General features: G+C 43.2%; 1 protein-coding gene across 12 annotated transcripts in view; it reads right to left on the bottom strand.

Moving 5' to 3' along the window:
- The window catches only part of Lpar1 (lysophosphatidic acid receptor 1), a 122,933-nt gene that overhangs the window by 41,327 nt on the left and 55,478 nt on the right, over positions 1–26,128 (bottom strand). For 11 of the 12 annotated variants that reach the window (XM_063287075.1, XM_006238195.5, XM_017593125.3 and 8 more), the window contains 2 exons: positions 25,151–25,308; positions 5,137–5,884 (listed from right to left, as the gene is read on the bottom strand). In XM_063287075.1, coding sequence (XP_063143145.1) covers positions 5,137–5,884; positions 25,151–25,195 — 793 coding nt within the window. In that variant the 5' untranslated portion in view covers positions 25,196–25,308. Of the gene's footprint in view, positions 1–5,136; positions 5,885–18,868; positions 19,124–25,150; positions 25,309–26,128 lie in introns of those variants that run through there. The other variant, XM_017593130.3, reaches the window with a different exon arrangement.

The following is a 26,128-nucleotide window of genomic DNA, read 5'->3' on the forward strand; positions in this document are numbered from 1 at the left end:
GTCTCCCTTAGAGCTGACTAAAATGTACCACATTGAACTCGCTACAGCTCCCTGCTCTGCCATATTGAAGGCTCGGGAAGTGGTTTTTCATTCATCCATTCAATGGCTACTTGTTGAGTGCCTGCTTTGAGCCAGACAGCCTATGAATGACTACATAGAGAAAAGAGACAACAAAGCATTCAGTCCCCTCTGGCCTTCACCAGGTTCAAAATCTCCATAGATCACAGTTTTCAAATATCAAAAAAAAAAAAAAAAATTTATACAAAAGTCAAGGTCAAAGATAAAAACAAAACCTAGATTATCAACTGATTAATTTATAATGAAATGAGCTTCAGGCCAATGATAGCTCTCATTGCCATGAGATGAACTCATGTTTTCCAAATAACCAGACCCACCTAGGAATAGACCCACTTCTAGCAGGAGAGTGAATGTACAAGAAACATGAGGCATCAGTGTGACAAAGACCTGTCTGTTCTGGGCCATGAATTTGCTATTCTGAGCTATCTACCATCCTCCCATGTATATCCTACCCACTCCCTCACGATCGCTTCCTTTCTCAAAAATAGTTGTTATTCATTTATTGAGCTCTAGTCCCTAAATTAGAATCATATTCCCATCTTGCCTTACGCAGTCTCTTGCCTTACGCGGTCTCTTGCCTTACGCAGTCTCTTTACATATCATCCTGCCTGGAGTTTTCCATGTTCTAAAACTTTCATTTTGTGGCCACAGAATTAGTATTTATTCCAGAAAAAAGGTAACTGTATTTGATATTTATGGAGGCTGACAGTTTAACACTCAAAGGACACTACTCCTGTTATCTACTCCCGTTATCTACGTATTTGAAATTTGTGTGATGGATAGTAGTAGTCTTGGTTATGGCAGAGGAAAAGCTACCCAATGAGACACAGATGCTAACTGTACACGAAATCATTAAGTACAGTGCGTGGTGCGGATATGTTACATAGTACGCAAAGGCCAAGATTAAAGCAAGAACTTGGTGAGTTCATAGTCCAAACTCTGTAATCATTTACTGCTCCATGAACTAAATAGTATCTGACATTATGAATGGAAGATACAAACACACAAAGCACATACACCCATGTCCATCAATACTTACATGGCCAGCAAACAAATCTCTGAGTCCATACAGAAGCACAAGGCCTTGGGTTACACTTGTCATCTCCTCCACAGATTGTATCCGCTACAAACTGAGCTGTGTTTTCTTCAAAACAGGCGAAGTTCTCTGGTGGCACAGAGATGCTCAAAAGGCTTTGTGGATAACTAAACAAGGAGGAGGCTGTTCTGGCACTCATCAGGCTTTGGATGACGTTAGACGTCTCATGTCTGAGGTGATGTGTCCCCAGTGAGGATGTTTCCTGGGTGTTCAGTTAGTACAACAGGGATTCGAGTAGGCTGTTGAATCTCAGGCCTAAATCTCCTTCCCACAGACTACAGGTCACAATCAATGCAACCATATAGGATCATCATGATGTGTCTGCCCTGACCTAAGAGAATAGATTGAAGGCTCTTTCAGGGATGCTAACTAATTTAAGAGTAATTAAGGCTCTGATTGCAGTAACTAAAAATGGGCAAAAATCATAGTTTTGGAGATATTTCATAATCCCAGGTTATTTACCCCACAGGGTTTTCCAGAGAATAAAGATGATTACAGGACTTTTACACTCGACATCCACAGAAAAGATGAAGTAAAGTTTGTTTGTCTGTGTTGTTAGGGAATCTAACGTGGGGTCTTACACTTGCTAGAGAAGCAGTCTAACTCCCGACACCAAATGAAACTTTCAGTGCCAGGAGAAGACTATATCTAATTAGGTTGTTGGTCAAAGAGGTCCGGTGGACCAGCTGAGGCTATGCCAAGGCTAGCGGTTGCTCTCCACAGCCTGATGGTGAGTCCCTACTGCTGAAGACATCCACACGCCTCTCTGAACAGGGAGAAGTTGAGCTGGAGCCTGCCTAGGGCCTTCGCACCTACTGACTGGTGTTCATGGTATGGAAAGGCACTCTGCACACTACCAGAGGAGAAAGGAAACACCAACCCAGCTACAAACCTTCAACCTACAATAGTGACCTGCCTGGAAAACATACTGGTTCAATGGCGGCACAAAAGTTGTGGGTGTAACCAACCACTGTTTGGTTGGCTTTAAGGCCCATTTCAGGAGATGGTACCTATGTCCAACACTGTTCTTGTGGCCAAGAACCCTAGACTAAATAGGCCGTGGACCCAGTGGAAACCAAAAGCAAATGCTACTGTTCTTCTAAAGGAGTGCAGCAATAATGCTGTTCCACTCATAGGTCAGTGACTTGTTCAACAATTGTGAGAGAAGCTTCCTCTCGCAGTGGAAGGAAACAAATACAAAGGTCCACAAAAGGACAATGAACAGAGAGTGAGAGGCCTTGAAACACTCAGTCCTAAATGTGATGTCTCCATTAAATCTCTCCCCTGAGGCTCAGGGAATTTTAGAGGAAAAAAGGTAGAAAGACTTTAAGAGCCAGTGGGGATGGACAACACCAAGGAAACAAAGCCTTCTAGACACATGCACATATGAACTCAGAGACTGGTAGCATGCAAAGCATGCAAGAGTCTAAGCCAGCTGAGGTCCCAGTGCTGAGAGATGTGGGCACAAGTGCCATTCCTTATTCACAAGTTATCTCCAGTTGACAACTGCTCACAGTAGAAAAAAATATTTTTCTCCAATAGAGTCTCACTAGGTATATTAAAAACACTTTGGTCCCATGCCCAGAAGTAAATAAATGACCAACACAAAATGAACTCAGCGATATTTTTGGAGGATTTTTGTCTCATAATTCTCTATCTGGGTTTTGGTTTTTTGTTGTTACTAGTGATGATGATCTTTTTTGGTCATTCATTTTGTTTTTATTTCACAGTTCTTTTGCTTATATATCATGGTTTCCACTTTGTGTTTTTATGGGATCTCTTTCTTGCTCTGCATGTGAGTGTGTGTGTGTGTGTGTGTGTGTCTGTGTGTGTGTGTGTGTGTGTGTGTGTGTGTGTGGTGTGTACATATATTCCCACCAATCACTACTATGAGCTTTTTAATCTAGGGAAAGTAATACTTCAAACTTAAAGGTAAATACTATTCACATTGAAAACTGGGTATGGTAATTCATGCCTATCATGCAGTACTCAGGGGGCTAAGGCTGGTGGTGGGAGGCAGGGGGCAGGAGGCAAGAGGCAGGAAACCACAAGATAAGGTCATTTTGGGCTATATATACTGAGTTCATGGTTAGTCTCTCTCAAAAAAAAAAATGCTGGGAGGAAGATAAACTGTTTTCTTCAGGGATGAGCTTCCTAATTGTATACTACTAAGTGGTCAGCCTTGGAATGATATATGTACAAGTAACACTAAAGGGACTGAGCAGTTTGTATTAGTATATTTATGTATGGATAGAAAGATAGATTAGATAGACAGAGATGATAGACAGATGACAGATAGTAGATGACAGATATATAGATAAATAGGTAGATGACAGGTGATAGATGATAGATAGATAGATAGATGATAGATGATAGATAGATAGATAGATAGATAGATAGATAACAGATGATTCATAGATAGATGATAGGTAGACAGACAGATGACAGGTAGATAGATGATAGATAGATGATAGATAGATAGATAGATAGATAGATAGATAGATAGATAGATAGATGATCAGTACATAGATAAATGATTGATAGATGATAGGTAAATAGATAAGTAGACAGACAGATGGATGATAGATATGGGGGAAGTTCATGGGGCAGATTTCAGAGAGGAGATAAATCATGTAATTACATATTAATTTTAAAAATCGACAACAAAAAGATTATTTGAGTTATGGAAAGAACAAAATTATAATTTTATCCTTAATTATGAATTAATATTTACTAATATAAACAGAAAATTAAATTTCTTAAACTGATTTTTATAAAGATTACTTACTGTCACAGATTTCTGTTAAACCTACTTGTCTACAATTTGATATAGCTTCTGTACTAACAGACCTGGGCTGCTCTCTGCCTTGGTCAAAGAACTTTCTTTTCACAGTGGCCATCAGCCAATGGAAAGACAAAGAACTGGTCACCACACTGAGATTAAGAGACTGAGTGTTCATCCTTAAGCAGGACATCTATCGCCACCACCATGGCTGAAGGACCATCTCAGAAGAGGAGTTGGACAGAGTGTGAGAGCCAGTGGGTGGAGAATGGTGTCGTGGAATGCTATCTCCAAGACATGACAGAACTATCTAAATCACAACCTCCCAGCACCCATGGTCCCTTACACAAGGTCATCACAAGACCATCCCAGCGGAGACAGGGAGATGATCTTCAGGGCACACCCCATTCTCAGGAGTTGTTGTTCATGGATAGTTGCAGGGAGGAGGGAGAGACTCATTGTCTATGGAAGACGTGAACACCAGTAGCCTCCCCATGTCCCACGTCCATGCACAGGGGTCTTAATGGGTTGTCAATAAACAAACAACAGCAAAATCAAAGACATGAAGTTGAGAGGGGACATGTGAGGAAGATGGCGAGAGAACTGGAAGGGGAAGTGGGGGTATGTATGATCATATTTCATTGTATCATATATCAATTGTCAAAAATAAAATTAAAAAATTATTACAGCATGTTCACTTGGACTAATGAATAACTGTGTAAAAGCATAAAGGTTGTTCATATCATTTAAAGCACTATCTATCTGAACATCTGTGAAACAAAGTCCTTAGGGCAAGAGGCTTACGATGCTGACTCTCATACAACCTTTCTAAAGCTAAATAAAACCAGTTACTTTGAGGCTTTTGTTTGTTTGGGGTTAGCTGGTGTGGGGTCTTGAATGTTTTGGTATTCTCAGTTCTAGACAGAAAACTCTTCAATGATATCTTACTTTTCATCATTTTTACACGATAGCACGGAGACCAGTATCTAGCATATCCTATAACTGTTGGAAGAATGGTAAGCTGACATTGCCATAGACATGAAATTTCCCTGTTCGCACATAATTCTGCATATACATCTGGTGAATTTTCAGATTCTTGCTTACCATGATCATAAATGAGTGTTGCTACTTGACAGCATTGGGAAGCTATAAAAGAGGTAACAGTCAATACCGAACTCACCCAGCACAATGACCACAGTCTTCAGAAGGCTCATCATGGTGTCCCGATTCCTCCTGGGTCCAGAACTATGCCGGGACATTCTCATAGTCCTCTGGCGAACATAGCCAAAGATGTGAGCGTAGAGAACCACCATGACCACAAAGGTCACCAGGTTGAAAATGGCCCAGAAGACTAAGTAGGAGTCACTGTAGAGGGGCGCCATGTTGGAACAATGATCGATATCACAGATGCAGTTCCAGCCCACACTGGGTATGGCACCCATCACAATGGCCATAGTCCAGATGACTACAATCACCACCACCACACGTCGGTTGCTCATTCGTGTATGGAGCTGCATTCGGAAAACTGTGATGTGCCTCTCGATGGCAATGGCCAGCAGGTTGGCCACAGAAGCCGTCAGGCTGGTGTCGATGAGGCCCTGCCGGAGAAGCCATGTGCTCACGGTCAGTCTCCGGGTATTAGGTCCCGTGTTGAACATCAGGTAGAAGTAGGCCAGTCCAGCGAAGAAGTCTGCAGCAGCCAGGTTGGCCATCAAGTAATAAATAGGGAAATGGAAGCGGCGGTTGACGTAAATTGCCACCATGACCAGTAGATTGGCCAGCATGATGAACACGCAGACAGTGATGCCCAGTCCCATCACCAGCTTGCTCACAGTGTTCCATTCTGTGGCTAGATACTTTCCACTCCGGTTATAGAAGAAGGCGATAGACTCGTTGTAGAAGCACTGTTGTTCGTTCATGGCTGTGAACTATGAAAGAAAATGGATGAATGAATGAATGAATGAATGAATGAATGAATGAATGAATGAATAGAAGAAACCACAGATCCAAATTTAAAGGTGGACCGGCAACAGAAGACTCCTATAACATTTGTAAAGTAAAATAAAATAAAATGAAACGGAAGCAAAGAATTTGAAAAAAAAAATCTGACCCAGAATAACATCCAAAATCCACACTGGTCATTTAGGACTCTAGATTAAAAGATGGTGAGACAAATAAGTAAAAGGTCTCTGCTCGGTGGTCTGTGTCATTGAAGTCTACAAGAAAAACCACAGGACACATTAAAAAAAAAAAGTCCTTAAAATACCCAAAGTAGCCAAAAATCTTTCAGAACCTTGCGACTGGAGTGTTTATCCTATTGAAATTTACGCTGCCCTGTTATTTAGTAAACAAGGTCCTCTCTAGATATGTTATCATTGGCCAATTAGTCTGTTCTCACCCCACACAGTGCTTTTGACCCGTGGCAGACATTTTGTAACACAAGCTTGCAAAAGGACCATCAGGCCCGACATTTCAAAGGTCACACTGTGCATCAAAGATTCTGTAGCCAAAGCCAGCATGCACTGCTCAGCATTCCTGTGGTTAGCACAACCCACCCCCCAGGACCCTTCAGCCCCAGAATAGCATCCATCTTCCCATCTGTGACTCTTGAGAACTTTGTTCCCCCTTGGAAGGTTTAATGTAAGCAGTTGATACCTGACACTGCTGCACAAGAAGTAGAATCTAATTAGCTCAGAGGACACCCATGTCTTCCCGTGTTGAGTGACATTGCTTATATTGTATTTACTTACTCTTTCTTTTTAGCAGAGACAGCTGGAATATAGTTTTCAGACTATTTACACTTACACTTAGGTCCAGAAAGGTTCAAGGTGTTTTAAAATGCAATACAGTCAATGAATAGTAAACAAAAGATAATGAAGAATACAATTGGGGAATCGCATGTCAAGCAGAAAATAAAATAATGTCTCTTCCTGAGAACGTCAGTGCATTGGAGACTTCTAGAATTAGAAACCACTCCCTGGAGGCACGTCATGTTCTCTTTCCTCTCCTTTTGCAATTCTTAAATCACTAAGCAAACATGATAGTTTGGGTACTTTGGTTTGTGTGTGTGTGTGATTAGGGATAGGACCTAGAGCTTTTAACTGGAATTACAGGCCTGCACAACCAAGCCCATCTTAATCAAAGTTTTCATTAATTGGTCTACAAGATACCCGTAGGTTGTATGTGAATGCTTCCTAAACACTAAGTGATTTTTTTAAACAGCAGAAAGAAATGCCTGAGTGATTAGTCTATTGACTTATGAAGACTTCTACAAACTCTTCCCTAGCCCGAGATTAAGTGTTACTGCCACACTTCTGGCAGTGGGCTACTGTGCTGTATGATTACCTCTTCTTTCCCCTCCGCATTAAGGAGCTCACACTCCAGGAAGAGTGAGGACCTTGTGTTACATCTCTGGGCATCTATCTTCTCCACAGCCCAGACTGTCTCCCTCACTGGCAATCAGAGAACTTGGCCTCTAGTGTTTCTTTCCACGCTAAGTCTTGCCCTTATTCTAAGTAACTGATTGACTTTTCTTGCCTTTCATTTCCTCATCTCTAATGACCTATTCCATTACATTCCAGTTGTCCACGCCCATGGTCACACCCACAAGACTTTTTCAGCCGCCCAGAACTTCCTGCTTTTGGAAATACTTGAGACATTCTAATCACTCTTCATAATTTCTCGGTTTTCAAATTTTCTCTCGTGATGCTTAGTAAATCTGTCTTTTGAGGATATATCGATTTTCTTGGTCCTTCTGGTTTTCCCCACTGGAATATCCTCCCTATTGTCCCCTTCTCCTTCATCCATTTTGGGCTCTGTAGTGACTGACGTCACCCCTTTCTGGTGAGCACAGGAACAGAGCCTCATTGAAGACCTTAAGGTGACATGTGCACCCGAAATCGGAATTTTCTGATCACATTAACAACATCCACTGTATTAATTATTTCTTATTGCTGTGATGAAATATCTGACAAAGGTAACTTAAGGACAGGAGGGCTGATTTTTGTCTCACGGTGAGGGGACTGGTCTACTCGATGGGGGCGTCCAGCCAGCAGAGTGTGAAGCTTCTGGTCAACAGGACACACCAGGAAGCAGGGCTGAGAATGCTTCCCACCTGATCACTCTATCTACAGATTCCCTCCCAGAGAAGCGCAGGGGGATGTAAACATTTCTCAGACACAAAAGGGTTATGAGTATAACATTTCTAAGAAGCCAGAAGCTAGGATCATCTCTTTGTTTCAAATCCCTTAACAAAATTATTTCTGCAAAATTTCTTTAGCCCGCTGAGGTCACTTATTCAGAGGACCCGTGGATGAAATATGGATGTCTTTGGAAGTCATGACTGTATCTGCCAGACAGAACACAATAAAAATATAATTTCGGACTTAAAAAAAAGTATAAAAATTCTAGAGAACAGAAATACCAAATAAAAGAGGACAGACATCCACTCGGCATCTAATGAGTCAGAGATAACAAGAAGGAAATGGAGGTGCAGATTAAAACATAACCCTAGTCATTCTGCAGATTCTCGAAGGACTGGGGCAGAGCTGGAGAGGCAGAACCCCGCTCACCCACGGAAAAGGGAGTCCTTAAGAAGACACACGCATCACTGATTTATGTTTATATATATTACAAAACAATGCTAAAACAAAATGTTCCTAGCGAGATTTTGGGATCTCATGGGTAAAGAAAGGTTCCAGAAACATAAATCAAAAGTAAAGGAAAAGAAATTCAGCAAGTGTTTAAGGTGGAGAGAGCAAGCCCACTAGAGTCACTCTGTGTTTCTGATGTGAGATCCTCTGGGACAATGGTTCTCAACACCTGAGTCGAGACCCCTGTGGGATCGGCTGACCCTCTCACGGAGGTCACATATCAGATCTTTACATGTGGATTAATAACACTAGCAAAATTATAGTTATGAAGTAGCAACAAAAAATAACTTGATAATTGGGGGTTACCACAACATGAGGAAGTGTATTAAAGGGTCTTGGAATTAGAAAGGTTGAGAACCACTGCTCTAGGACAAAACTCAAGGTATAAGAAACCCTGCTGAATAGAGAAAACCTAAAGGAGCCTTGAATTCCACAGCCATAGACAGCCTCACAGGAAAGCTCCTTACAGGCTCACAAGTTTAGATACTTGATCTTCAGCTGGCCGTGTTATTTTGGAGAGTCATAGGCTCTTGTGGACATGAGACTTAGCTGGCTCACATAGGGGTGGGGCCGGGAGTTGAAGGCCAGGTCAGCTGCAAACTCTCGACTCCTCTAGGTGACCACCACCTCGTCCTCCTGCCAGCTTGCCTTTCCGCACATGACAGAATATGATTAGTGTGTGTCAGAATAAACCGTCCTCCCTTAAATTGTTTCTGTTAGGAATTTTACCACAATGACAAGAAAAGTAATGAATACACACTCAGGGGGAAATATAAGAGCAGCCTTACTCCCAAGTGCATGGGCGTTCATGAGTGCGTGCGTGCATGTGCATACACACACACACACACACACACACACACACACACAGCCAAAATCACTGGTGAGTGTTGGTGGCACACACCTTTAACCCCAGCACTAGAGAGGCAGAGGCAGGCAGCTCTCTGAGTTCAACAGCCTGGTCTACATACATAGTGAGTTCCAGGACAGCCAGGGCTATGCAGTGAAACACACTGCCTCGGAAAACCAAAAATAACAAACAAACAAAATGCTGGTAGCAAGCATAAAATTCATAAGTCATGATTGTTTTCACATGGTCAAAAACAAATATATAAAAATTACACTTAGTACAATTTAATAATACCAGTATAAATCTATCGTTGTACCAAAAGTGCTTGGGATGGGGGAGTGGAATATAAATGACAGTTCCTTTTTCTCTTATTCTTCAGGTAAGAATCATGTAAGGGAGAGAAGAGGAGGAGGGGGAAGAGGAGAAGAGGGAAGAAGAGGAGGAAAAAAATCAAAACATATTAAACCTACTATTTAAGTTGAGACAATCTGCAAAAATTATTCAAATGTGCTCAGGCAAACACAATCTATTTTCATAATTACTGAGATTAGTTTCCAGGAAGACATGTGAGCGTTTGATCTCTGGCTGGTCATATTGAAAAGGGCAAATGAGGCAAAGATTGAAATTTCCCCCAGTGAATCCATCTAAGGTCATTTTTAAACGGTTTCCTTTTTGCTCTGAGAAAAGAAACCAATATTGACTGGTAGGACATAGGTACAAAACAAATATATACTCAAGACAAAATTCAGTAAATATTTGCAAGTGAAAGATATTACGCTAAATCTAAATCGCTAAAACAAGAAATCCTTGTGGAGTAAGAAGCTGTCAGCCGTTGCCCTGGATAGAGATTAAATATGCAGCTCAGATAAAATTATTTTTAATTGACATCTCCTTCCGAGGTAGAAAGTCTGTGTTCATGACCTTCCCCCCGCATTGGTCGCTGCATCTCGGATATATACTGTGGGACCTCAGTGGCTGTTCCACAATGCGGAAGCTCATCTTGGAAATTTCCTTACCCTATCTGTCATTGTCGAAGTCTCGACAACCTGCCACGCCTGAACTCTAAAGGGGTGGTTATGGAGTTATCTGAGATCGCTTTGTCCCCCACTCACTCATCTCTGCCTTCCCAGGTATTTACAGAATGTCAGTCATGGATGAATCTTAGCACCGTGCCTTCAAAGGGCACCCAACGATACACCCGAGCCGCTCCCTACCTGTGGGACTCGCTTTTTAATCTCCCACAAGGCAATTACACACTCATTAGCAAGGAGGAAAAACAAACACCTGGCATAAAACACACGCTACTAATTAGACCTATGTGGCTTACTAGGGAATCCGATAAGATGTAAATAATACGCTCCAGTGGCATGCTTTAAGGGAACTTTAATCTATGCTGGATAAGAGTGAGCAATATGATATAAAAGAAGTAAATTTGCTTTCCATTCCTGTGTATGCATATGTAAGCACATATAAATCTATGTGTGCCAGTATGCACGCACACGTGTGTGTACATGTGGACACCAGAGTTAACCTCGGGTATTGTTTTGCACGCCTATCTTAGCTTTTGAGACAGGATCTTTCACTGGCCTGGATTTGGCCAAATATGCTAGGCTGGCCGGCCAGTGAACTCCAAGGAGCCACCTGTCTCCTTCTCTTGATCTCATGGTTCCATTTCTATTAAAGCAATGGAATGTCCGAGACTATGTGCCTTCTTGAAGCGCACGTCCGCCTGATTCTAATTTCCAGCCCCTAACATGGTGTTCGGTAGGGTAGTCGATGGCTCCAAATCCCAGTTCTCTCGTTTGAAATGGGATCATAATAGGGCTCTATGACCTTCTCATTTCTAGTTATTAAGTCTAAAATAACCAAACAGTCTACATACCTCTCCCAATAAGGATAGAAAAGAAGCAGCATGAGATTTATTCAAATGTTATTAAGTTTATTCTCAGGAAAATAATTCTCATCCTTCTTAGAACCTCAAAGTAAAAAAAAAAAAAAAAAAAAAAAAAACAAGAGAAACAGGATGAGTTCTCATTAGAATTAGAGCTCACAAAACAAAAACTGATACAAAGGAAAAGCTAGCTTAAGCTGTGGCAGAACCTTCCCCTGATGAATAAAGATTTCAAGGAGCCAATCACTGGGCGAGTAGGCGGGACTTCCGGGTTGGAGGGGAGAGACCGGAAAGCAGGAGAAAAGATAGGTCTTTTGAACAGGAGAGTTGATGGTGGACATAACTTAGGTAGGGGAGGCCCCGGGTTCAGGTGGTGGATCTGCTGGGTTCCGCTACTGGAGGATTTATAACTTAGAAGAGCTTACAAATTAGGATACTAGTTGCTGCAGCCAGCGATTGTGTTACCTGTTGATTCCAAACTAAGTTTGTGTGGTGTTTTCCTTCACGAGGAACTGGGTCCAGAGAGAAAGGTGCAGCGGTAAAGCATGGGTTTGCGAGAAGTGCACCCCAGCTAGAGGTGGGAATTTGGAAGCGTGGAACTGGTGTGGCAGCGACCTGCCGTAGGAACTTAGCGAGCCAGGCTGAGAGATTTCAGAGCTCCGGGTCAGAGAGTCTGCCTTGCTGAGAACAGGCTGGTCTGCCCGCCAGTGCCTTCCCCGTGGTAGTGTGGGATGGTGCCCTTTTTTTATATTTCCCGCTACCTTAACCCTAGATTCCTTAGGATGGTGAAAAATAATATGCACTAATTAAATCTCTTTAAAGTTTGCCTAAAAAATTAGTAGATCAAGTGGTTCCTCTACTAAAGGATAATAGGATGTTTGCACGTGTGTGAAGGAGAATAGCAAATGATGAGTCAGTGAGGGTACTCTTAATCTCATGAAGGCCTGTGCCTACCAGGCTGAGGACAGGGGTACACCATCACATTGGAAGATTTCCAGAGAATTCTGGGTTGAGCCTAAGAGGAGGAATGACAAGAGCCACTAAAAATACTGAAGACGCACAGGAGTAAATATAGTAAGCACCTTCCAGATGCTTCTCTGAGCCAGTCGGGAACTGCAAACTGAGACCAATAACCCACAGGAGACCACCGTGGTCACTGACAACAAGACTTTAAATAAAACGCTTTTGTCTGAGGCAGTGAATTTGAACTAAAACCGTTAATTGTGCTGGAAGTCTTAACAATCTCCATATTAGTAAAATAATGGGTTGGGGGAAATTATCAATTCAGATACAGTGCCTGTAATGAGATGGGTGGCTTTGAGTTGGGATAATCAATTAGAGGAATAAGGAATTGTCCAAACAGGAGTGGAATCCCAGTACTCAGGAGCCTGAGGCAGAATATGGAAGTTCAAGGTTAGCACCAAAATGCTTGAACAGACACTGGAACGATCCAGAGAAAAACACACACATGGCAACCTGATAGGCAGCGCAGATTTACCCATCAACTGAGACAATGCTATAACTGCTCATTCATTTAAACACATTACCTATGTCATACACAGAAACTCATTCAGGCTAAATAAACCAGTATCATACACAGAACCCCATCTGGGGTAATATGTTAAAGTATGTATGTATGTATGTATGTATATTATATGAATTATATAGATTTTATTATATTGCTACGTATATATTCTGAAGATGAAAAGTTTTAAAATGTATATTTAAAAACTTGTGGATAGTGGAAAGATTTTTTTCCCAAATGAGACCAAAACACTAAATTTAATTAATCAGAAAATTAAGAACTCAGTACTATAAAAGACCTTATAATGAATAGTTTTAAAAAAAAAAAAACGTGTAGGAAGTTTGGCAATTTACATATAGAAGGTTCTCTTTACATCAAGGAGTAAAGATTTTTTTTTTTTTTTTTTTTTGGAGCTGGGGACCGAACCCAGGGCCTTGAGGTTGCTAGGCAAGTGCTCTACCACTGAGCTAAATCCCCAACCCCTGGAGTAAAGATTTCTTAACAATCAAAACAGAGAAAAACTGAACAAGCCAACAGAGAAAACATGAGCAAAGATGTGGACGGGCAATCCCCAGGAGAGAAAACTGTAAGAGCCAATAGCCACATGAAAATCCTCCTCGCAGGGCATCAGAGACGGTTGAGCATAAGGCATAGGAAGGTCCAATTGATTTCCATCCCAGCAAATATTAGCTCAACTGAAAAATCACGGTGAGGACACCCACGCAGGGCTGGAGAAAACTCAGTACAACGGCTTTGAAAAATGGTTTCATGAAACCCACTCAAATCCACATATCAGACATGAGCTCTAGGGGAAATATCATCACAGGTGTGCCAAAGGAGATGTAATATTGTATAATTTAAAATAAAGTGACATAAACAGGGAACCACCAGAGAAGGAACAAATTACAACACAACCAAGAAAGTCTACTAAAAAGAAGTTAGATAAAGCCAAATCACTTACACTAACCGGGAGAGTGCAGACAGGTATACATGCGGCGCACCATTCTTGCACTAACATTTGCAGACATTGACTATAATCATTTCTATATGCCTCACATAAATGCATGCCCTCGAATATATGCAAAGAGAATAGTGAACATCAATTTCTGATCTGGGTGGAGAAATTAACAGTGCTGGGAAAGGAGTCTGAACTTCAATAACCTTGCTGCTAAACATTTGCCGATACATTGATTAAAACACCGAAGACTGAGAAAGTGCATCAAAATGTTAACATTTTATGAAGCAGAATAATGGGTACATTCCTGTGCATTTCACCATTGTTGAACATAGCTCATCTAAAAAATAGTAATTCAGTCTAAGCTATTAGAAGAAAGAGATGGGACATCATGGCACAGCCTGTATAGTGCTTACCACAGAAGCCTGAGGACCCAGCAACCCATACCGAACCATGCAGAGAGCACTCACGCTGGGGAGGCAGAGCCTCGGAGACCCCCGGGGCTTGTTAGCCAGCTACTCTACATTAATCAAGGACACCCAGGCTTAGCAAGAGAGAGAGTCTTGTCTCAAAAACGGCTGGCAATTGAGGACACCTGGCATAAACCTCTGACCTCTGCCAGCACATGCACACACCAAGAGAAGAGAGTATAATTTCTTCATCCAAAAATTGTAGAGGAAGAAGTCACCTGTGGGGACGGAGGGCGGGGAGTGCGATTCACTATGCAATTCTAGCTACCCTGCACAACTCCCCATGTAGACCAGGCTAGTCCCCAGCCTCACAGGGAGCTCCACCTGCCTCCTCTGCACTCCTGAGTCCTGGGATGAAAGGCTTGAGCCACCATGCTCAACCGGAAGTCACCTTGTTTGAAGATTGAATATCAGTTCCTCATTTCTGTGACATCTGCTCTGCTGAGATTTAAACCAAAACCTTCAGGGAATGAACCTTCGTGGACTACAGGCCATCTCTGAAATGCAGTCAGCACTAAACGGAGAGGCCAAAACGACATATTCCAAGGGCATTAAGTTTCCTACAACACGCTCTATGTACAGATTAGCCTCAGAGCACACTTAGCGGTTTGTTCAATTTCAGTTTTCAAACACGGCAGCAAATGCTTTCTCTCTTAGTTTTCCTGTCTTCTACCGATTCTCTCGTTCCCCCCAGGTAAAACTGTTCTGTGAGACCGCTTTTGCTTTGACTGGTCTACGACTTATAATAAAATATCAAGGAGAAGCAGCCTTTCCTATTCTACATACCAAGAGAAAGTTTTAATACCTTTAAGGGAAATCTTGGACAAAAAGTACTTAAAAGAATTCTGGGGCTGGTGAGATGACTCGGCAGACAGAAACATCTTTGAGCAAGATTGACTGAGTTCAATTCCCAGGTCCCACCTAGTGGACAGGGATGATAGACTCTAGGAAGTTGTTGTCTGGCCTCCACATATGCGCCATGGCATGTACATAAATGAGTGCACACATGTACACACACACATGTGCACACATACATGCACACCTACACACACACACACACACACGCACCATAAGCACACAAAGTAAGTAAATAAAATGACTTCTTTTTCAGTTGTTTTTTGAGACAAGGTCTCACTGCGGAGCCCTGGCTAGCCTGAAACTCTTTGTGTAGACCCATTAGGCTAGCCTTGAACTTACAGAGATCTGCCTGTCTCTGCCTCCTGAGTGCTGGGACTAAAGGCAGGTGCCCCCAGTGAGGCAAAAAAAAATTTTTTTTAATATAAGTTACAAAAGGGAAATTACAATTAGGTCAGGTATTTTAGCTTATATACACCAGCACACAAAAAGATGAGGTAGGTAAATTACAAGTTCAAGGTTATGTTGGGCTGAGGTATGAAATTCTGTCTTATAAAACAACTGTTCCAAATTCTAATCAAATGTATACTGTCTGTGTGTCTGCTGACTGAAATCCTCCTGTCAGCCGCATTCCCTGCTTTATCTTCCTCTTCATTGCCAGAGGGTTGCATTCCCACACACAGGCTGGGGGGCACCCTGGGGCTCCAAGCTCCTCCTGAAAGTGTGATGTCATCAAGTGAGTCCCACCATCTGGATGTGTCCCACAGGATCACCTCACCATATCATCTCTACAGAAGCCAGCATACCCCTCCAATTTAGGCCTGAACTACGACCTGTGCCACAGATCCACGGAACTGCAATTCCCTTGTGTCCACTCCTCTGTTATTTTGTCTAGGTTCCTGACTGCCTTACCAGTTAGAGTTAAGTAGTTCTTAGTAAAGTCCTAGAGCAAAGAGTGCAGAGTTGGGGCTCATGCATAAATCTGGTGAACAATCTCCAGGCTGGGCCTGAACCTAGACTCCAAAACCTCCCTCTTCTGGCTGCTCCAGGCTCTTCTAAGGGACACTCTGCCTGTGAAGTCATGCAGCCTGTTGTCTGTCAACAACCAACAGGCACCCCCATCCTTCTACCAGCCAGATCTCGTGGCTCTGCTTGAAAGCGTATCTCAGGTTGAATGTATCTTTGAAACTTGCTTCATGGCCAACCTAGGCTTCAGAAATGAGTCTGCACCACAGCCCTATCTCATGCCAAGGAGCACACAGAAGAAACACACCTTTCCCTTCTCCACAGACTTCAGCCTGCCTACGACTGTGATTTATGACCTGAGGAAGTTTAACCTCAGGGCAGTGCTTAAGTGACACTTTGAGACTGCAGTGTGGCAGGGTCATCACCCAGCAAAGGCAGGCTGATTCCCTTAATGACAGTCCTGTTGCAGCAACTTTCAGAGCTCAAAAGGCAGCAACTCCTGGACCCTATGATTATGGTTAAAAATAGGACATTGTGCCACTTTGACATATATGCTGACTCTGCAACAAAAGTCCAAGGATCCGGAGAACCTAAGAGTGTAAAATTGTCACACACCACAGTGGGTGGGAAAGAGAAAGCCACATGCCCTTTACAGATAAAGAGGCAGCCTCATTAACCATTACAGACTGAACCAATTAAAAGGGCATATTAGAAAAATAAATAATCGAATGCCATGGGTATCTTTGGGGGCTCACCCTAGGCTCCCACCAGCATCCATGCAGATTTTATCCTAGGAAAGAAAAATTGAAAATGTACCCTCAGATTACAAAATAAGATATCCTCTCAAACTCTGAGTTTATAAACACAGAAGGGAGCATAAATGAATTTAAAGAGCACTATAAGAAGAAATGCAACTTCTAATCGAAACACGGATCAAGATGGAATAAGTCAGAGGTCTCAGTGTTTACCTCCCCATGCACTTATTCCTGGCAGCCCGTGGGAGTTTTCCATAAAGTGTTTATCTAACTTGGCTTTCCTCTGATGGGCCTTCTGGCAGCAGACAAATGCACATCACATACACAAACCATATGCGGTAACCACTTTCTCCCGGCAAAGAGCTCTCACAACCACCGTGGGGGAAATGGTGAGAGCCAACGTCTGCCTGGTATCTATTAAAGATGCCACAAAGCACTTAGCTTCCCATTCATACTCTCAAGCATGGTGCACGTTGTTTTAATTCTACACAATAAAGAATGAAGCTGAGAGAAAAATGTGTACTGAGAGCTCTCTTAGCCATGGCATACAATACCTTAGACTTGCAGGATCTATATGGTCCTAAGCCCATGCACTCTGTCTCTTTCTCGGTGCCGTGTTTGTAAAGCCAGACCACACTGCACCCCCGTTGTGTGGCACAGGGAACACCACACCGCCATTAATGTTCATACTATAACAATATGTCATGCAGTGATTAATTGTTCATGCTTTAGCCTAGTAGAAACCATGCACGATGCTTTGGCAACCAGATTTTAAGTGCAATGTTGCCTTAACTTCCTTCCATGAGAGACTATGCCTCAATTTCTTAGTCTTCATTGGTGAAATCTGCACCTAATTTCCATCTTCTTCAGCGAGTGAGGAGGGAAAATGAAAGTGTCTTTTTAAACCATAAGAGTTCATGGGATGGGTTAATACAGAAGAGCAAATGGATCTGGCCAGTGGTCTTCCAAGACAACAGGGCGCCAACTGTGAAGAGTTTTCAGAGAAGAAATTAGAGAAATCTACATATTCATTGAGCACAGTGTGATGTCAGCAATTGCTTTCAGTTCTTAAGTGTGATAATGGAATCACGGTTATGTGAACAAATTATTTCTGGCAGATGAACAGTGAGATATGAGGACTGTGGGAAGACGGAGCAAAGCCGGGGGTTGGGAGGCGTGGGGGTTAAAGCGCTTCATCCTCCGAGTGAAGCAAGTCAGAGAGAATGGGAGAAGCGCTGGTGACTGGTGAGTGGCCCTGGGTAAAGTTGTGGAAGGAGCTTGTGCTCATGCGTCGTCCTTTATGCAGGATTCTAAAATACCACACACACACACACACACACACACACACACACACACACACACACACACACGGAGGAAAAGGAAGGAAGAGAGAGCTTTTCCAACCTCAGTCGCGTTCATCCAACTCAAAACGAATGCTTCTAAGATGTAGACCTTTAAAATGCAAAAGATTTTAAACAGATAGTTCAGACCAGCTCAGAAGTGAGAGAACAATCTAAGACTCTATAGGTGTGAAAACCAATACAAACCTATACCTTTAGAGCAAACCGCCGAAATCACTTAACAGGAACAAAATCTGTCAGTTCCACTACGATGGACACATATGTCACTTGAGGGGCAGAAGGGAGCAGCGTCCTCAACGTTGCAGGCAAAGGTCACTTCCTCACTGGAATCCCAGGGGTGGCAGCCAAGCAACCTGTAAGTTCTCAAATACCTACTTGGGCCTCTTATCACCAATGTTGGCGTTGGGAGGAGCCAAAAGACATACTCTGGTACTGAGCTACTGATCCCCCCCTTTAAGACTGAAACTAAAAACTTAGATCTAAATTCCACTCTCCGGAACCTCATCAACCATCATGAAATAAATGTTTGGCAGACTGCTAGGAACAGAAAACAGAAACTACCCCAGCCTACACCACCCTACCTCTCATCCCACCCCATCCCACCCCTCAATATCCACAGGGCAGAAATACATTACCAAACTCCTCGGTTCCTGTCTACAAATACATCCTCAGATTCCCTTGACAGTGGCTTTTTATCAACACTGGACTAGTATAGTTGAGGTGACTTCCTGTGGCTATCAGTCCCAACCGTCCTGGGACTCGCCTTAGCTATGTCAGGACTGGGTGCTGGCCCAGCATAAGAAAACAACCCTGCATCTTAGCAGTGGCAAAGCCGAGAACACAAACTTATCGGACTTCAAAGCACAAGGCCCATCCCAGGCTGACTAAACAGAGATCCCAGCAGGATCAACAATGAGTGCTTTCTTCCCCATTGTTATTTGAAACAATCACTATTTGCTCATATTAATTAGTTTATGTCTGGTGTTCGGCAGCCTTCGCTAGCCTTCGCTAGAAAATGGTCTTTGTTACCAGAAGAATGGAAAAACAAACAAACAAAAAAAAACCCCACAGCCTTTTCTTTTTCTTCCAATTGTTGCCTTTGCCTTGGAAAGGGATGTTCAGGCCTTTCCCCCCTTAAATATGAGTTTATCTTCATGGGGGTCCATCAGAAGAATGTACGTTCCTGGCTGGATAATGTCAGGGTAAGGTGATTGCACCAGGAGAGCTGCTCATTATGTGCTAGCTAAAAAGATGCTACCTTTACATAATTGGAGCCTTCTCTCCACCAGGAGACAATGGCTACTTGGAGAGGAGACAGAAGTACAGGCTGAGATGCACAGGCAAGCCCACCTTAAAGGAAATTCTGAGTGTGCAATGCTGAAAGGAAGGCTTGGCCTATAATCAGGAGGTTCCTTATGACCTAGAGCTAGGATCCTACAGTCAGGGGACCCAAAGGTCTGCGTCTCTCCTAAGAGCCAACTTGTTCTGTGCTCTAATTATTGAAGCTTGCAACCGACTCCTCCCAAATGCCTCAGTCCTCAAATATCAGCAACTGTTACTGTTGCCAGCACAGGGTGACACTGATTGACATTGTTACTGTTGCCAGCACAGGGTGAGAATGAGACTCACAGACTGTGATTGGCATTGCTATAGAATTTGCCCCAGAGCATTGTCAAGTCCAGGTTCAAACATAGGTCCAGGAGTCCAAAGCTTGGGTAACAACCATTAAACCAAACAGGGTGTGTGTGTGTGTGTGTGTGTGTGTGTGTGTGTGTGTGTGTTAAACTATAGATTGAATCTGGAGCCTTCCATATGCTAAGCAAGCATTCATCCACTGCAGGCTTTGCTAAGATCATTTTTTTTTTTTTTTACATTCTAACCATGGCTTTTAAGGCCCTGCAAAATCCCTGAGTTTATAACCCACCCATTCAAATACTCAGAGATTGTCGATTTCTCCAGTGCAAATATTATACCATGACTGAATCTGACAAGCTCACTAAATGCTGGGTTTTGTTTTGTTTTAAAGAGACTTATCTTTCTTTCACACACACACACACACACACACACACACACACACACACACACACACACACACGAATGCAGGTACCCTCAGAGACCAAAAGAGAGCTTCGGGTCCTCTAAAGGTGGAGTTATAGACCTGTCAACCTCCCAATGTGGGTGATGAGATTCAAACACAGGCCCTTTGCAAAAGTAATACACACTCTTCACCACTGAGCTATTGACCTATGCCCTCACAGAATTCTTCACAATCCAAAATCAGACCAAGTGGTCTGGTAGAGGAGCCTCTGGGGGGCAGTCCCAGGACCTACCACACTGTGCTCACTCTGAACTAACCCTGATGCTGGGCTATTCTCTCCGTGACCCATCAGGCATTTGAGCACGCTCTTTCTGCTCCCTGTCAAAGCAGCTCATATCCATGTATGCCAGGGCTCCTGGTCTGGTGGTCTTCCTGCGAAAAGCCCACATGCTATTCCCAGAACAGCAATACTTCCTGTGTCCTGGTAATTTTAAGTTGTCACTTCCTTAGCTGCCTATAGGCCACAACCTTACTCATCTTATTTATTCTCGCATGTAGAGGCCTGTCCTACTGCTGGGCAGTAACAATAATACATGCCAACCTGCGTGGACGATACGCACCGGCCATTGTCCTGAGCTGAGTGTGTAGTCGCACGTGACACTTTTCAAGCAATGCCAGAGGCACGGAGAGAGCGAACACATTCCCTCTGGCTCAGCACGGGGTGTCAGAGCCAGGACCTGAACCCAAGCAGCGTGACTCCAGGGCCCACGCACATGCTTCCGAAAGGCTGCGTTTTGTGACATTTTTATTTACTTTTCAATAATGATCCTCAAGGAGAAATTTTTAATTAAATTTAAATTTTCCCTAATGAAAGAAGTCAAATGCTATGAAATATGATTCTTTAGGGTAGGGTTAAGCTTTGGTGGGACTTAACCATCTCCCCGGATCCAATTTGGGCCCTCTGGGGGGCAATATAATTCTATTGAAAATGTATGTGCTGGCTTTTTCCCTCTGCTGGTCTGTTTATGAGCCATATGTTTGTCCTTAAAAAACACATGGTCTTGTTTTATAGTTTTAATGATCTCTTCCTGTGAGGATTGCTCTATGTCTTGCTTTCTCTTCCCTTTATAAGGTGTCTTACAACAACACACGCATGTTGCTATGCCCATGTTTTAACTGCTATGGGGCATTTAAATCATATCCAGGTACCCAGCTTTATTAATAACCAACCACTACCAAATAATGAGGAAGTTTTGAACTTCTTCCTGTGACTATCTTTTTTTCACACTCTTCCTTGGTCTCATGTGTTTAGACAGCAGTGTGACTGCAAAGGTTTCTGACTTTAATTAACATGGCCACAGAAAGTTTTCAAGAGCATCTCTTTCCCTAGGAGTTAGGTTTAAATAGGATCCCTTTCTACTTTGGGTAGTGTTGGCCATTTTGATGGAACGAGTCACTTATAAGCATTTGTATTACTCCCAGACCCATAGCAGTTTACATAACAGGGAAGATGGTAGGTAAGTCGATGTTGGAAATGCTAACAAAGATGGAGCCTTAAATGCCCGGTCAGGGAAGCCTGTGCTCAGGCCTAACTCACTATGCACGTGCACACACACACATAAACACACACACACATATACACACACACATACACACACACACACACACATATACACACACACAGACACACACACACATATATACACACACACAGACACACACACACACACACACACAAAGGCAGAGGCTAAGAATAGTCATTATCAGGAACAGCTACCATGGACTTGGATCTGGTGACGTAAAGTAACACAAACTCAATCTCTTGACCCATTCTCTAGGTCCCCAATGTACTGAAGGCAATGAAACCAAACACCTGAGTAAGTCAAACGTTGCAACAGTGAGGAACCATCCAACAGGAGAGAGATGCCATGGAGAAGATACTAGGCATCCTGTAGCAAAAGGTTCCCCTAATTGATTAAAATAATAAATACAAAATGCCAACCACTGGGTGAGAAGGAGGTGGGTCTTTGGGGTTCGAGAGAGGAAGAGAAGACAGGAGGAGGGGACTTCGTTTTGAAAGGGAGCAAGGCTGACAAGATGTAGCTGGAGGCTGTTAGTTAGGGTGGCGGGATCCAGCAGGATCCACCACCAGAAGCTTTCTAACAGAATGGTTGGTAAATTTAGGATGCTAGATTCCACACCCAGCGACTGTGTTATCTGTTGATTAAGATTGCCTGGTGTTTTCCCTCTCATGGCGATTCTACTGAGCTCCAGGGAAAGGTAATCGTGGCAGAGCGTGGGTTTGCGAGAGGGCACCCCAGCTACCTTGGGATTTGGGATTTGGGACTGCTCAATGGGTTTGGCAGCATCCAGGGAAGGAGAGAGCTACCTCAGAGATCTGGGGAGGCCTTGGCAAGGGAAAATATGCATGTGGACTCGGGCTATGTGCCGGACTGGGAACAGACCAAGACCGCCGGCTGGTGCTTAGCGGGCAATAGCGTGGATCGATTTTTAATATTACACGCAACAGGAATCCAACATCCCAGAAAACACTGATAGATCTAAAGAACATCAAGGGCTTTATCCACGGTGGCAAACCACCAAGTGAATCAATCTCGACCTCCCTAGTGCTGCCACCCTCTAGTGCGGTTCCTCATGTTGTGGTGACCCACAACCATAAAATTACGATCGCCGCTACCTAATAACTGTAAATTTGCTACTGCTATGAATTGTAATATAGATATCTGACATGCAGGATATCTGACACGTAACCCCTGTGAAAGGGTCATTCAACCCCAGAACCGGTTGTGACCCATGGCTGAGAACTGCTGATCTATAGGGAATGAGGAATGACCCTTTCTTCTTTCTCCCTCTCTTTCTTGACTTCTTCTTAAACAAAAACACCAACAAAACCCCCGGATGTTCTTATTTGAAATATGCACAAAATATGAGAACCTTCTAAGTGAGACTGAAGAAAAGGAATGAGGCAGCATGCAGGTCCATCAAGATTTAAACCTCAATCTTTGTGATTGGTCCTCAGTGAACCCTTAGATTACACACTGTGTGTGTGTGTGTGTGTGTCTGTGTGTGTGTCTGTGTGTGTGTGTGTGTCTGTGTGTGTGTGTGTCTGTGTGTCTGTGTGTGTGTGTGTGTCTGTGTGTGTGTGTCTGTGTGTGTCTGTGTGTGTGTGTGTCTGTGTGTGTGTGTCTGTGTGTGTGTGTCTGTGTGTGTGTGTGTGTGTGTCTGTGTGTGTCTGTGTGTGTGTGTGTGTGTGTGTGTGTCTGTGTGTCTGTGTGTGTCTGTGTGTGTCTGTGTGTGTGTGTGTGTGTCTGTATGCACATGCGCACGCATGTGCTCAACGTGGAACTCAAAGGAGTGTGAGGTAAGAGGAGGCATTCTAAAGAGAGGGGAAGGGGAACAGTACAGAGAAATGGGGGAAGAAAGACAAAAGATTGCAGGTTCCATCATATACAGAATCTAGATTTTAAAATATGTCCACGTGGTGGTCTGGTATGTCCCCCATAGGCTCAAGTATTTGGACACTTGGTCCCAGTTTGGTGGCACTGTTTGGGACATTCGGGAGGTGTACTTTGCTGGAGGAAGTATGTCGCTGGACGTGGGCCAAGAGAGTTTAAAGACTCAAGCTACTTCTCTGCTTCCTGCTTGTGTCTCAAGATGTGAGCCTTCGGCTTGCTGCTCTAGCTGCTTTTCTGTGGTGGCAATGGACTCTTATGCATCTGGAACCAGAAGCTCAAATAAACATTCCTTAAGTTGCCCTGGCCATGATGTTTTAGCGCAGCAGTAATAAATACAGTTCCTAGATATTTAACATGGAAACGGAAGGGGGTGTGTGGATGGGGGACGGGTACCAGTACAAATGTTAGAGGCAGGGGAGAAGAAGGCACATCAGTGAAAATGCAAAGTACAATGCTATGCATATATGAAAATGTCATAATGAAACCCAGTATTTTGTGCACTAATTATAATCAACTTTAAAATGTCTCTTTCTCAAAGGCACCTATTTTTCTTAAACCTTTGCCTAAAAATGGTCATCATAAATGAGAAACCTCACTGGATACAGAAGAGTCGAGAGAAAGGGAAAGCAAGTGGGAAACCATATTCACTGGGTTTCTCTTGAGGGCTTTGCATCTATGCTACTGTTTCGTCCACTGGAACATTGTATAAAGGACAATAACATGAGTGGAGTTGAAGCTGGGATGGGGCAGGGAGAGCATCCGTCCAAGGCACAGGGAGATGAACCAAGACTGAATGGTTCCAAGTCTCTTTCCCTCCCATTGCACCACACTGCCTGCCAAGTCTGAGTTCATCATCAAAGCAACAGGTTGCACCACGATCTAAACAAAGAAGAAGTCCTTGCAGGATTACTGCTCCCCATGTACAGCCAAAGTACATGAATACTTTACAGGAATACTGCTCAGAAATTTCTAGAGCTCCATTTTCAATTTTCCAAGAATGGGCCAAGGCAAAATAATAATTACAGGAAAAGAACAATGAAGCCATGTTAGAGGGCCTATTGTAAGAGTAGACCAAACTGAGAAATACTACTTGTACCATCATCTTTCCCACAAATAGGAAGAGAATAAATGAGAGCAGCAGCAGAAGAGAGGACTGCTGACTTATCTTGCTTTGGAGTTTGATGGCAATAGTGACAGTTGGGCATCCTCAGGGTGGTTAACCTGTCCCCCTGTGAGCAGAGGCCAGCTTATTCTTCCAGCTGCTTCCCGAACGACATGTTCTCCCCGCCCCCCAAGCATGCCATCTAAGTACCCACCACATGAGGTGTTCACGATTCTCCAGAGGAAAGCATGCTTTCTTATACTCAGATTAATAAGAACATCGACTAGGTCAAAGCACTTACCTGGGGCTGTGAAATCACAGGGCTGGAAGTAGAGGCAGCTGCCATGACAGTGCTGTAGTTTGGAGCGATGAAGAGGCCCCAGCACTGCAGTGGTGGCACAAGAAGCAACTCGTGAGTCGGCTGGTCAGATCTCAGTCATGCTAGGAGGAACTGAAAGCCTACAAAAATACAAGGAAGCCCAGAATGAGTAGAGAAAATTTTCATGGGCAAGGAAAGTGTCATCATCTAGATGAGGCAAAAGTCACTCGGAAGAACCGAATATCAGCTATATGAACACAGGGGCCTACTGAGGCAGGTCTGTCATCAAAAATCATGGCTCCAGGTTGGGGATTTAGCTCAGTGGTAGAGCGCTTGCGTAGCAAGCGCAAGGCCCTGGGTTCAGTCCCCAGCTCCAAAAAAAAAAAAAAAAAAAAAAAAATCATGGCTCCCTTACCATCTGCTCACACAATGTTTTAGGGAGCAGCTAGATGTTCTGGGGGTGCAACTGGATGTTCTGGGGAGCAGCTGGATGTTCTAGGGAGGCAACATCAAGCTGGAGACATAGAGAGATTGCACCAAGAGAAGCCACCTTGCTGCTTCTTAATAATTTCCCAATATAATATTATAATATTTTAATATATAATATAGTTATTACTATAGCTTCTTAAAATATTTAGAGCTGATCATCTATATACAAAGAATGAAGAGAAGAACCCACCAAGTGGTTGGAGACGACCACAGCTCAGTCTTATTCCTCCTTTACCCTTTTGTGAAAACAACCCCAAGGGTTAGGGAACGAATTCTAGAGAATTGTATATTTTCGTTAAGACATAAGAAAGGCATGGAATCCCATATTTACATTTCTTCAAAGAACTTGGAGAACATTTTAAAGATTTAGGGTCAAACACTTCACCATCACATGAGTACATGGCAGAAAGGATCAGGCACTCGGGGAGGTGGAGTGCATCATAAATTGGAAGCCCTTACCAACAGCTACAG

Source organism: Rattus norvegicus, chromosome 5, assembly GCF_036323735.1.
Source record: "Rattus norvegicus strain BN/NHsdMcwi chromosome 5, GRCr8, whole genome shotgun sequence".
In the NCBI taxonomy this organism is placed as follows: domain Eukaryota; kingdom Metazoa; phylum Chordata; class Mammalia; order Rodentia; family Muridae; genus Rattus; species Rattus norvegicus.